General features: G+C 50.6%; 1 protein-coding gene across 1 annotated transcript in view; it reads left to right on the forward strand.

Moving 5' to 3' along the window:
• Hrh2 (histamine receptor H2) overlaps positions 1 to 7,839 on the forward strand; it is a 41,922-nt gene extending 34,083 nt beyond the window's left edge. The window contains exon 3 of the mRNA XM_047555934.1: positions 5,150 to 7,839. Within this exon, the coding sequence (XP_047411890.1) occupies positions 5,150 to 5,318 (169 nt within the window). The 3' untranslated portion in view covers positions 5,319 to 7,839. The remainder of the gene's footprint in view (positions 1 to 5,149) is intronic.
• Positions 7,840 to 12,444: the final 4,605 nt, after the last annotated feature.

The raw sequence follows: 12,444 nt of genomic DNA on the forward strand, positions 1-12,444 counted from the left end.
GGTCTTCTGCCTGAGCGCTGGTAGGCAGCGGCAGCGGAGGGAGTGAAGGGCGAGTGGCTCTCTTGCCTGCCAGGGCCCAGCACCCTGAGTCAGCCCTGGGACCAGCCGCGCGGGTGCTGCGCCCTGACCCCTGGTGGCTGGCCGTATTATGACACCCTCCGTGTGCGTGGAGATTCCAGTATCGTTTATTTGGAAATACTAGTATCCTGGACACTGCTAATTGAAGTAGCAGACGCCCAGTTAAAGAGGTGTGGGATTGAGCGGGACAGGAGATGGACTCCAAGCTGCAGAGGCGAGTGGCTTCAAGGCTGACTGGGTCCTGGTGCTCAAAGGTCATAGGCATTTGTTTTTCTCCAGCTTTGGACTCAGCTTCCCACTGTCAGACTCGCCCCAGGAGGCCACCAGCAGGCCAGGCTCTGTCCTACTCTCCTGCAGAAGTTTCAGGCTCAGGATGCATTATCTGGATGGGGTCATGGGCCCCTCTGACCCGACTGTCACCAAGCAAACTTGGAGCCAGGGCAGAGGGAAAGAGGTCACGTTGGCCTCGCTCACAAGGGCAGAGGGTGGGAAGGCTGCCTCTCCAGAAGAGTCAGGCGCTGCTAAGGGGGAGGTGGGTGGAAAGCGCAGGGGGCTCTGGAACTCCAGACAGCTCCCAGGGCTCCTCTTTTGCAGTTTCTCTGGCATCCCCTGTGTCCCCTCGCCAGGTTAGGGCTCAGATAGAAACAGCCCCGGGGGCGTGAGGGGCTGAGGAACGCACCTCTGCAGGTGTGGAGGGGGTCTGCACAGTGGGGAAGCCCCACTCGGTGTCCAATCAGCTCTGCTCAGCGTGGCTGGAAGCTCAGCAGAGGAGAGGCGCTGGTGCCACCAGGTCTCTAAGGTGAAGTTCGCGTGCTAGAATGCTGCTTTGGATAAACCGTTCGTTGTTTTTTAATAGAAGATAGATATTCCATAAGATGTGGAGGAAGGAAAATAAAGAAAAGCAGCCAATTTAAAAGAAAGAAAGGAGGGAAATTTAGAATGGGGGGGGGATGTAAAGCACAAAAACAGGTAGAAGAAATAAGCGAAAATGCATCAGTAATTTTATTGAATGTAAGTGGAATAACCTGGACAAGGAAAAATACAGGGGTCATCAGATTGTATTTTTGGAATCCAAGCAAATGTTTTGTAAGACGCAGACTTAAGATATAAGGAAACAAAAATATGGAAAGTATGAGAAAGAAAAAAATATATACTAGATATAAATATGAATCAAAAGAAATCTAGTAGCTACAGATTTACCAGACAAAGTGAACTTCAAGTAAAAAGCATTACTAAAGATAAAAATGGTCACCATATTTTGATAAAAGAGACAATCCACAACCCACCAGAAAGATAATATTCTAAACTTGTATGTACCAAATAACCTACCTCTAAAAATACATAAAGTTGACAAAACTATAAAGAGAAATTAACAAATCATTATAGTATAAAATGTATAACATACTTCTGTCAATATATGAAGATCAAATGTATAAAAAATTAATCAGGATATATAACATTTCAGAAACGCCAATGAAAAACTTGTAAATCAAATATGATTAAATAAAACACAACTTCCAACAACTAGAGAATACATACTTCTTTCAAGCATGCATAGAACACTTAAAAAGTTGACTGTGTACTAGACCAAGAAGGAAGAATCAACCTATCAAACAATTGTCTACATACACAATAAGTCTTTGAATACGTCTAAACAACAACAAACCTTTACTTATTTGCAGACCCATTTCTTAGTAGATTATGGGATGAAGAAAATTCCTATGGTTATTAGAAAATATTTTCAGTTAAACAATAATGACAACACTGTACATCAAAACTTAGAGTATACCTCCAAAGCTTTATTTAAAGAAAAATATGTAGCTTCAAATGCTCATAATTTAAAAAGAAACCTGAAATGTAATGATCTAAACACCCAATTTAGAGAGTTAAAGAGAACAACCAAGATAGTAAAATGCAAAGAATTCAAAAATACTGAAGGAAACAGTGGAGGCAAATTTATACGCAGAAGCTGACAAAACAGAAGACTGAGATTTAACAGAGAAGAGCAGCAACATCAAAAGATGGAGAAAATCTGGCAAAAGTTGTTAAAAGAGTAAGTGACATAAAAAGTACAGTAATGAGGGGGGTACTATCTTAGGTGTTGCAGAGTTCAGGAGTGAGGCCAAGAACTTGTGATCCATGTTTTGCCCATGGCAAAGGAAAACTTCAGGCTGTAGATTGGTAGGGAAATCCCTGAGTGGTCTTTGGATGTTAAAATCGGGGTTGGGAGCCCAGAGGGAGGCACGTAGGTTAAAAAAAAAAATAGCATGGAGTTTCACATGAAATGCAAATCAATTTTTAATTGATATACAAAGTCAATTCCAGATAGGCTGATGGGTTAAATGTCAAAATCAAACATTTAACTTTTGGAAGAGAATGTGAACTACCTTTCTGACTTTGGGATAGGAAAGGATTTCTTAAATAAGGACCAAGATGTGAAACCCCAAAGGAGAAAGAGATGAATTTGACTATTAAAATTAAGAAATTCTGCTTTTCAAAAGTCACATGACTTAAGATAATAGTGTCTGGGAAAATCACATGTCCACAGTAAAATGTCAGAACACAGAGACGAACAAAAAGAAGAAAACGGACATCTCGAATTGTTCTTCCACTGCCACATCTTTTTGTTACATGTTGATTCAGTCATTAGATGTTTTTTAAGTGAAATACATTAATCATCCAAGCAGGCTCTCTATGGATAAAAGATGTATCTAACGGATCTACAAAAAGGATCTATAAAAATCTTCATAAAAGACAGTGAAAGACAAGACAGAAGTGGGTAACGGTTTGCAACACAATTCAAGTATGAGCGTCGCACATAAATAAAGACCTCCGCGCATCAGGAAGGCAGGGAGAGAGGAGGGGAGGGGGACAGCCAGAGGGAGAAAGAGAGGAAAAGCGGGGCAGCGGGGGTGAGGACGAGGGCAGAGGACCTGAGCAGGCGTGCAGACGAAAGAAAACGCCAGGACTCGGCCTCTTTAGTAACCGGGGACATAAATTACAAAAGAAGAAGAAGAAGGCTCAATTCACACTCACCGGGTCGACAAGGCCTGGGCTTGACAAGATCCAGGGCGGGGAGGATGCCACGAGTTGCCGTCTCGGAAGGATGCCCTACCTTTGGGGAGCTCCTCGGACAGCTTCCATGAGCCTCAACCAAAGTGTGGGCCAGGACTCGGGTCCAGGGCGAGCCGGGCAGGGGTTTTGAGCAGCCCATCCGGCGCCCAGCGGATGAATCCACCGAAACGCGCTGGCGCATGGAGTACCTCGCAGCGCTGAGGGTCAAGCATGGGCGCTCCGGTCAGTACAGCTTAATCTGAAAGTTATGACGTTGAGCAAGAACGGAAAGTTAGCGCCAGAAAAACATCGTAGGTCAGGATTCCACTGGGTGGGCAGAACGGCCCAACGTACCATCTTGGGACCAGAAATGTGTGCCAAAACAGGTCAGGCGCGGCGACGTGCCGCTTCTCACCCTGAACAGGGGCACGCTGGCGTATTTTAATGTTCTTTAAACCACGTACATGTGTTCTGCAGTCTCTGGAGGATTGAGTGGTTCATTTAGAAATATCTAATGATGAGTCAACATGTAACCAAAAGACGCGGCAGTGGCCGACCGTTCCAGGTGTCGGTTTTCCTTTTTGTCCCTCTCTGGGTCCTGACATTTTACTGTGAGCATGGGGTGTTTCGAAGGCTGTGTTATCATCTCAGGTGACTCTTAAGCTGCTGGAAGAAGGTGGTTATTTCCCAGCCTCCGGGTGGCTTTTCTCTGACAACTCTGCTGATTTCAGCGAGAGTGGCTTTCTCAGAGCACGACTGCACCTGGAATGTGAGTCCAGGAGCAGGTGCCTGCCTGCAGCTCAGATATGTGCACTACTAACAGAAAAGGGTTCTCAGGCCCCTGAAATGGTGGAGATGTGACAGGTCCAGGGCAGGAGGGTGTTCTGGGGCAGGGCCCGCAGGGAGAGCGCGGGCCACAGGAGCCTCCAGCAGCACCTGGGCTGGACCGTGCCACACAGAGAAGGCAGGGTGGGACTGGCCGTGTCCCTGCCCACAGAGTGTACACGCTCGGGCCTCCAGGGCCTTAGCTACCTTCTCATGGACTCCAAGGGAAGCCCTTGCTCCCTGCCTCTGAAAGGAGAAGGTGCCTGAGTCCTCTGGTGGCCTGGTGCTCACCGCTGGTTCACCCCTCCCAGCTCAAGGCAAGCTGTGGATGCCCAGGAACCCTAATGGTCAGACTTGGAAACAGGGCTGGAATGTGGTTCGGTGGAAGAGCACTTGCTTAGCATGCATGAGACCCTGAGTTCAATCCACCGCACTGCAAAAAAAGCAGATCAGAACTAGCAGCACTTAACCAAGCTCCCACTATGAGCCTACCTAGGTTTACATGTTCTATAACACAGAATTCCTTCAAGAGCTGGGGAGCTGGCCGGGCATGGTGGCACACACCTGTAATCCCAGAGCCTGGGAGGCCGAGGCAGGAGGATCACAAGTTTGAGGCCAGCCTTAGCAACTTAGTGAGACCCTGTTTCAAAACAAAATAAAAAGGGCTGTGGGGAGGTAGTTCAGTGGCAAAGACTTCCTACGTTCAATCCCCAGTACCCAAAGAAAGGGGGGAAAAGTGTTGCTTGGGAGGCTGGGGCTGAAGGATTGCAAATTCAAAGCCAGACCCAGCAACTTAGTGAGGCCTTAGCAACTTAGTAAGAGCCTGACTTGAAATAAAAGGACTGAGGATGTGGCTCAGTGGCTAGGAACCCTGGGTTCTCTGGTACCCAGTACCAAACAAACAAACAAAAAATATATATAATGAGAGAGCCAGAGAAAGAGTTGAGAAGGTGACCGTTTACTTCCATTTGAGGTTCAGCGAAGCTAAGTAACTTGACCAAGGCACACAGCACATTAGAAACAGATCTGGGATTTGTATCAAGTCTCCCCATGTGTGGAGGAAAGAAGCATCTGCTGCCTGTGCTGCTCTGGCCAGCAGAGAGGTGCTCCGTCCCATCCCACGCCCCTTCCCAAGCTCCAGCTTAATCATAACAAAGTAGAGCAGCCCTGACCTGCGCTTGTGCCTCCTCAGGAAGCCGGCGCTGTCCTGCACGGTGTGCTCCACCAGCCTCCTGAACTGCTGCAAGAGCCTGTGGGGGCTCCGGATCCTTCAGAGGCATCAGCGACGCCCCTCAGAGGAGCTGTCGGTGGAACCGCTGCCCGAGGAGGCCCCAGCGGCGCTGTCCCAGGAAGCTGTCTAGATCCGGCTCCAGGACCCTGAACATTCTGCCCCTGCTCACCAGAGTTTGCCCTCTGGGGCCCCCGAGGACCCAGCCTCCAAAGCCGCTGAGAAGGGGCCTCCCAGAGCACACGGTGGGTGCCGTGGCACCAGACCCAGGGCTGAAACACCCTGTTCTGTGCTTAGCTTCCCAGACTCGTGCTCGGGACTCCTCTGTGCTGAACTCCACGGGTCCAAAGCTCACGCTGGTGCTGGCCCTCAGTGTCATGAGCAGGGACAGTGGGACATCGGGATGCATGCATGTGTGAGTCTGTGCGCGTACGTGTGGGACCGTGAGCGTCCTCTGAGCAGGGCAGAGAGTGCTGCATGAACCATCGGCCTTTCACCCTCTTGTGGGTCTGCAGGATGAAGGGAAGGGAGGAGGAGGGAAGGGAAGGAAACCGCCTTCCGTGAACACTGACAACGAGCAGGTACCTCAACTGTGGAGCTCTCAAAGTCCTGTCCCATGTCCTTAGGGAAAGGGCCACCATCCCAGCCTCCCCAAAGTAGAAGCTGAGGGTCAGAGAACTATGGGGCCCACTGGGGCCACTCTGCTAGAGTGGAAGGGGCACTTAAAAAGTATTTTGGGATGGATGGGCAGGTGGGTGGGAAGCCATGCCCTGTCCCTATGCTCCCTGCCTCTTGGGAGAGGTGAAGCAATTGTCAGCCTTCCCTCTCCTGGCAAAGCCTAGCGCCCTGGGGCCCTGGGGCCTTTCCTGCTAAGGTCTGACCTCTCTGCTGCCTATCATCAGCAAGAAGTGGACTTCCTGAGCAAACTGTCTGCTGGGCGCCAGGCAAGGACCCCAGAGGCAAGGTCCCGCGTGGAGCTGTTGGCCACTGGCGCCCTCTGCTGGTTGTGCGACCCCGGGGAACATCTCCTGACCTCTCTGAGCAGCTCTTTACTCCTCTGTTCAAGGGGGCAAGTTGCGCTTCTGTATTTACAGGCTGTGGAAGAGCCCCAGGAGGTGGGGAGGTGAGAGCCCCAGAGGCTTGAGGGCGTGGACGGCCTTCTCCGCCCCGGGGGCTCCCGGGCAGCACCTCTCTTCCCTCCCTGGCACCCTTCCCTTGGCTTCCACAGCACCGTCCTGTTTCCTCCCTCGCTGTCCACCTAGGACTTTCCAGTCCTCCTTGAGCTCATCACCCTCTGTCCAGCCGCTAGAGGTGGCTGTTCTCCTGCACTCAGTCTGCACCCTCCTGTGACATGACTGTGTCTCCTCTGTGACTTCCTCTACACCAGGGCCTGTTTTGAGGCACCAGGAGACTACACACAGACCCAGGTGTAGGCCAGGCCCCTCAGGGTGCTGTGACCCCCCCACCTGGCACCACCTCCACCTGGAGGTTCCCAAGACCCCTCCCCACCCGAGTGTCCATACCTACGCTGCACCGTGTCTCCACTTCTGCTCCCCAGGTTCCACTTGTCAGGCAAAACCCCCAGAAGCCGGGGGGGCCTCCTTTGCCTGCTTCCCCAGGCCCCACAGGGGTCCACCCTCCTGCTGATTCTCTGCCCTGCTGTCACTCCATCCCCAGCCCTGGGCTCCAGTAGGACAATTGGAACAGCTTCTGACGCCTCCCTCCACGTCCCCACCCCCTTCCTCCAGCCCACTCTCCGCGCGAGGCGGCCAGAGCCCGTGGCCCACTGGTGCTGAAGGTGCCCGCATGCCCAGCCACCGCCTCCTACGCTGCACCCCTCCCTCCTTCACTCGGGCCCTACTGGCCTGTGCCTCTTGGTTTTTGTGCCTCACTGCTCTTTCCAGCACCCAGGCATGCACAGTGCTGTTTCCATGACGACATGCTCTGGTCCTTGGGTCAACCGACTTCCCGAGATCTCAGCTACCAAGGCCCTTCCTTGAGGAGGGCTTCCTTGTCTCTTCAGGGTAGGTCAGACCCCTCCACACACCCTCAGAACTTCCTTGGAAGCCACTGGCATGGTGGTGACGATACTGCCGCTTGTGTGACTCGTGGAACGTCATCTGCCTGCACTGCTCATGAGTTCTAGTGACAGTTCTCAGTCTAGCCCCTAGAAGAGTGTTTGGCACACAATAGGAGCTGAGTGAAAGTTTGTTAGATGAGCGAGCAGACAATATAAAGAGTGCAGAGTATGGTCAATGGCTTACCTGCCAATAACTCGCAGACATGATTTGCCCTGGTGAGCCCCAAGGGTGCTTAGTCTCTGGGATGTTCCTTCTGGAAGTCCCAGAAACCCCTCTTTGGAAGTATTCCCAGTAGTCTGAGGCAGGTGGGTCTCCGAGTCATGCCAAGTATTTGTAGGCATAAGATCTACAGTGCAAGCAAACTGCCTGACCACAGGCACGGCCAATCAGGGCTCCGACCCCAGGTGCCCACGAGCCACCTGCCACTGCAGAGGACACCTTCAACCTGCATCTGGGCTATCCCTGCCCTTCTGGGGGCCTCCTGGAGACTGCTGGCTGCAGAAGTAGGGTACCTGCTGCCCAGAAGGGGAGCCTATGTGGGGGCCTGAGTCAGTGTGTCTCTATCATGTTCCAATAAAGCTATCAAAACACAGACTGCCTGTGGCTTCGTTCTTTAGATTCCCAGTGAAGAGATACTCCCAAACTTCATTTACAGTGTCTTGGTTTAGAAAAGTCACAATATAATTCTTGGGTGAAGGCCAAATTGAAAATTGCCTTAAAAAGTTAGGAAGTTTTCCAAAAGTTATGTTTTGTCATAAGACCCCCTAGGAGGTCTTGAGGAGTGAAAGGGGGACCTTGGGAAGGTCACTTTCCAAGATTCAGTGGTCACGAACTCCTGGAGAGAGACCATTCAACCCAGTACATAACCAAACCGAGGCCTTAGAAACAGTAAGTGATTTGCCTGAGGTCCTCATTTCCTGCTCGAGGTTTATGGCTGGGGCTCCATGTCCCTGCAGTGGAATGTTTCCAGAGTTCTCAGAGGCCAGGATGCTCCTGTTACCTTGGAAAAAAGGAACCCTTTTTCATGGAACCCTTGACAAGCAAGGAAGCCTGCAATCAGTGAGTGAGGAGCACTTGAGACACCAGGTCAAGAGAAAACCCATGGATTGTGTGCAAGGAATGAATCCCCAAGATTCCAATGACGGACTTTTGAAAAGGAAAGGAGCTGGCCAGAATCAAGGATGCCACTGGATTATGGTGGCATCTGCCATGATCAGACCCTCAGGAAGAAGCCAATAAGACACACCTTGGTAAATTTCCAAAAGACGCAGAGAAGCAGTGGTGAGGACATCAAGGCTTACAGGGACTGCTCTGCTCAGTGTGGCTTGTGATATTTGTCAGAGGAGGGAAGACAAAACCTCATGGAAGGAGGCCTGGGAGACGGGGAGAGAGCAAGTCAAGCCGATCGGTGACGATAAGCATTCTTCACAGGCTGCTAACCCAGAACTCCAACCATGGGGGTGGTGGGTGTCCTAGTGGGGTACTTCATAGGCACCTAGCTGGGGCTGGAGCTGGGGGCTGCGATTTCCAGAATCTGGTTCTGTCCAGCTCAGATTCCATCACTGAGAATCAGAAGAGAAGCAAAGGCCGTTATTGGCAAGCAGGCTAGGTGGAAGGAGACCAGAGGCCAGCCAGGCTGATGCAGAGAGCAAAAGCCTTCGCAGGCCCCTGCTGGGCAGGCCAGGCTGGACAGCTCCAGTAGGAATCGTGTCTCACCTTGCTTTCGAAAGATGTTAAGCAGGTGGGGACAAAAATGTTTTTTTGTTTGTTTGTTTGTTTGTTTTTTGCGGTGCTGGGGATCAAACCCAGGGCCTCGTGCTTGCAAGGCAAGCACTCTACCAACTGAGCTATCTCCCCAGCCCCAAAAACGGTAAGATTCGGGGGGCGGGGTTCTGGGAGCAGAGATAGAACATGAGGGTCCATAGTAGCACTTTATTAGGGTTTACTGGCTACAGACCTCCAGTTAAGTGCTGGGAACCCAAAGGGACCAGGCACTCCTTGCCCTCCAGAAAGATGGACTTGGACCTACACATTAGGGTAGGAATGGGACATGGGGTGAAGGGTAGCCAAGGTCAGGAGGAAGGTGCAGTGTGTGAGAGTGCACAGACGTGGACCTCAGCAGCAGAGAAGACCTAAGGGAGCCCCAGTGCTCACAGGCCAGGCAGTGTTTGAACCCAGCTCAGATGCAAGATGGCTGCTAGGGAGTTGCTCGGTAGCCTGCATCAAGCCTCCTCTAAAGCCCCGTCTCAGCAGAGCTGGCTGAGCGGAAGAAGCCACTTCCCCTGACAGCCACCAAGCCCAGTGCTGGAGGTTCACCTTGCCCTGCTTCATGTGGTCTTCAGGACTAGCTTTTGAGGGACAGTTTATCATCCTCATTGTACAGACCAGGCAGCCAGGAGTTCCACATCTTCGAGCAGGAAAGTATCACCAGGGACACATCTCCCCCAAGAACTGCCAGCATTCCAGCGAGAATTCAGGAGCCCTTGCTGGTCACCACAGCCAGCAGAGTGAATGGATGAGGCTCCTGCTCTGCGTCGAGAGCTGCGAGGGGCTCGTAACTCATTATTTTAGATGCGCTGCACTGTCAGCACCATGTCCCCAAGCTCCTCCCCCAAGGTCACAGAATGCAATGTGCCTCTCAAGTCCGGTGATGCCATCGTGCTGGTTGGAGTGCTGACCCGGCAGCACCAGGGCCATCACTCCCTGGGCCTGTGCCAAAGTCCTCATGTGCTCTGAAGACGTGGCAGGATTCCCAGGGAAACGGCCCCAGAGAGACGTGCAGACCAGGCTGTGTGGCTCCCAGTGAACCTGTCCATCACTGTCAACTGACATTTAAAAGCCCTTTCCTGGGCCCAGACATTGTGCCGGCTCTCCATAAATACCATCTCACTTCTTCCAATGGCCATTTCCCTTGGTAGAGGCAGGAAGACGGAAACCACAGGCAGGAAGTGGACAGCCCAGTGACATTAGCTGGGATTCAACTAGGTCTGCTTATTTCCACAATCTAAGTCTTTTTAATTCATATTCTGAGTTTAATTTTTAAGGTCTTAAGTGATAATAGAGATGAAATCTCTTTAAAAGAGATTTAAATCTCATTAAAGAGAAAGCTGGAGTTAATTTGACCACTTCCCCCCATCCCGGAACATCTAGCCATTCTCTCCAAGGAAACTGTGATGCCAGGTTACTGTATGGTGTTTGGCTTTGTTTTGTTTTGTTTTTTAAAATAAAGTCACACTGTGCTAAGGAACTGAAGTCAACAACATGTCCTCGGGTTTCAGCCATGATGACATAGAAAGGTCTATCTTCTTATTTCTAACCACCTGAGCTTGTTCCATGCTGTCAGTACCCATAGTTCATTTATCTGCCTTCTTAGCCATGAATTGAGTCATTTCTAGGTTTTTTTTTTTTTTTTTTTTTTCTGTTCCATCTGACAATGTTCCTTTGTGCACATGTGCAAATGGGGCTTTTTGTTGGGGGCGCTGTTTAGCATAAATATACAGACGGTCCCTGACTTAGACTGGTTCAACTTAGGATTTGTAAACTGTAGTTTAATTTGGAATTTCAGTCTCTTCCTAGACTGCCCGTTGTGTAGGGTCCATTCTTACGAAGCCGGGCAGGAGCAGTGAGCCTCAGGAGGGTGAATGGCTAGTGCTCTGTGGGTCGTTGCTAAGCTAGGGTCTGGCAGGTGAGGTGGGTTCAGCGCATTTTTGGCTAATGATATATTCAATTCATGATGGGTTTATAGGGACATAACCCCCTCAAAGTCAAGGAGGTCTGTACTTAACAAATCTGTGAATGAAACAGAGGTCGCCAAACAGCCCTCCAATCAGGCAAGGCTCACTCACTCTTCCACTAGCAGCCCTGGGATGACCTATCTCCCTACAGCCTCCCTGGTCCACCTGTCTTTTCTACGAGGCCCTGTGGCCTCTTCTCATCCCCCAGGAGTTAGAAGGATCCTCCTAGAGATACCCTACTTCCAGGGCAGGGCAGAAAATTTAGATAGAAGGAATTCTCAGAGGTCTCCTTGGGCTCATGCCAAGTCCTGCCTTTCTCCCAGGATCTCTGCAAGGAGGCCAGCCCTGACTGAGACATATAGGTGTAAGATGCTGTATCAATTAACCATGACCCAGTAGTGCTGCATAACAAACATCCCCAAAACTTCTCAGCCTATAACAGTAGGCATTAATGCAGCTTATGAATCTGCAGACTGGCTCATCTAGGGTGGGCTCTACTGCAGTGACTCAGTTTTGCCATTTCATGTCCTCAATTACCACTTTTCATGCCTTATTCCCCCACTGGGGCTACTAGCAAGATTCCTCTTTCCCTCCCTTCCTAGGACTTCTAGATACATGGAAGAAGGGGAGGGATGCTGATGGGGTGGTTTTACACGAGTTCTAGAGATACCTTAGGTGCTTCTGAAGTAAACTGGAGACTGCCAATGAGCAGAGGAGGAGAATTTCCTAGTCTCCATCATGCTTCCCCATTCCCACTGGTGGAAGGGGTTTTAGTTACCCGAGCTGAAGGAGCAGTCTGGGGAAGGCAGTATCTACCAGGTCGTAGGAGGTGGAAGCAAGGCAGGAGCTTGGGAGTTTTGTGTGGTGAGTGGACTGGACGGTCAGAGAGGAATGCAACAGGAACAGACCTGGGAGAAAGGTCCTCAGAATGCTGGTAGCTCACAGATCCCTGTGTACCAAACGCTTGATGCTGGAAGATGGCAGAAGAGGAATGGTTGGAAGGGGAAGCAGATGAGTGAAGGAGAGAAAAAATAAGAGACTGGAGGCAATGAGAAGTTCAGAATGGAGAAAAGGTAGTTATAAATAAAACAGGAAAAGAAACAAGACAAATGAGAAGAGATGAAAGCAAACTAAACATAGGAAGTCTGCAGAGCAGGATGGACTGTGCTGCTGGGGCTGAAGAGTCTCCTTAGTGTTCAGTTTTCTGCTGGTGTTCCTCTTCTGGCAAACCTGGCTCAGGAGCCCCAGTGTTTTCTCAGCAACCTCAACTTGCCCTTCTGGCTTCTTTGCCCACTGTTGCAAAGGTTTGGTACAAAGGATGAAGATGTGGGAAGGGGGAAGGGGGGGGGGCTTCCTCTGTTGGAGAAACCCTATCATCTGAGCTTTTCACCCACCCAAAGAAGCCCTCATCCCAGAAAACAGCACACAAGAAGCTGTGTTTTGA

The sequence above is a fragment of the Sciurus carolinensis genome, chromosome 6, assembly GCF_902686445.1.
Source record: "Sciurus carolinensis chromosome 6, mSciCar1.2, whole genome shotgun sequence".
Classification (NCBI taxonomy): Eukaryota; Metazoa; Chordata; class Mammalia; order Rodentia; family Sciuridae; genus Sciurus; species Sciurus carolinensis.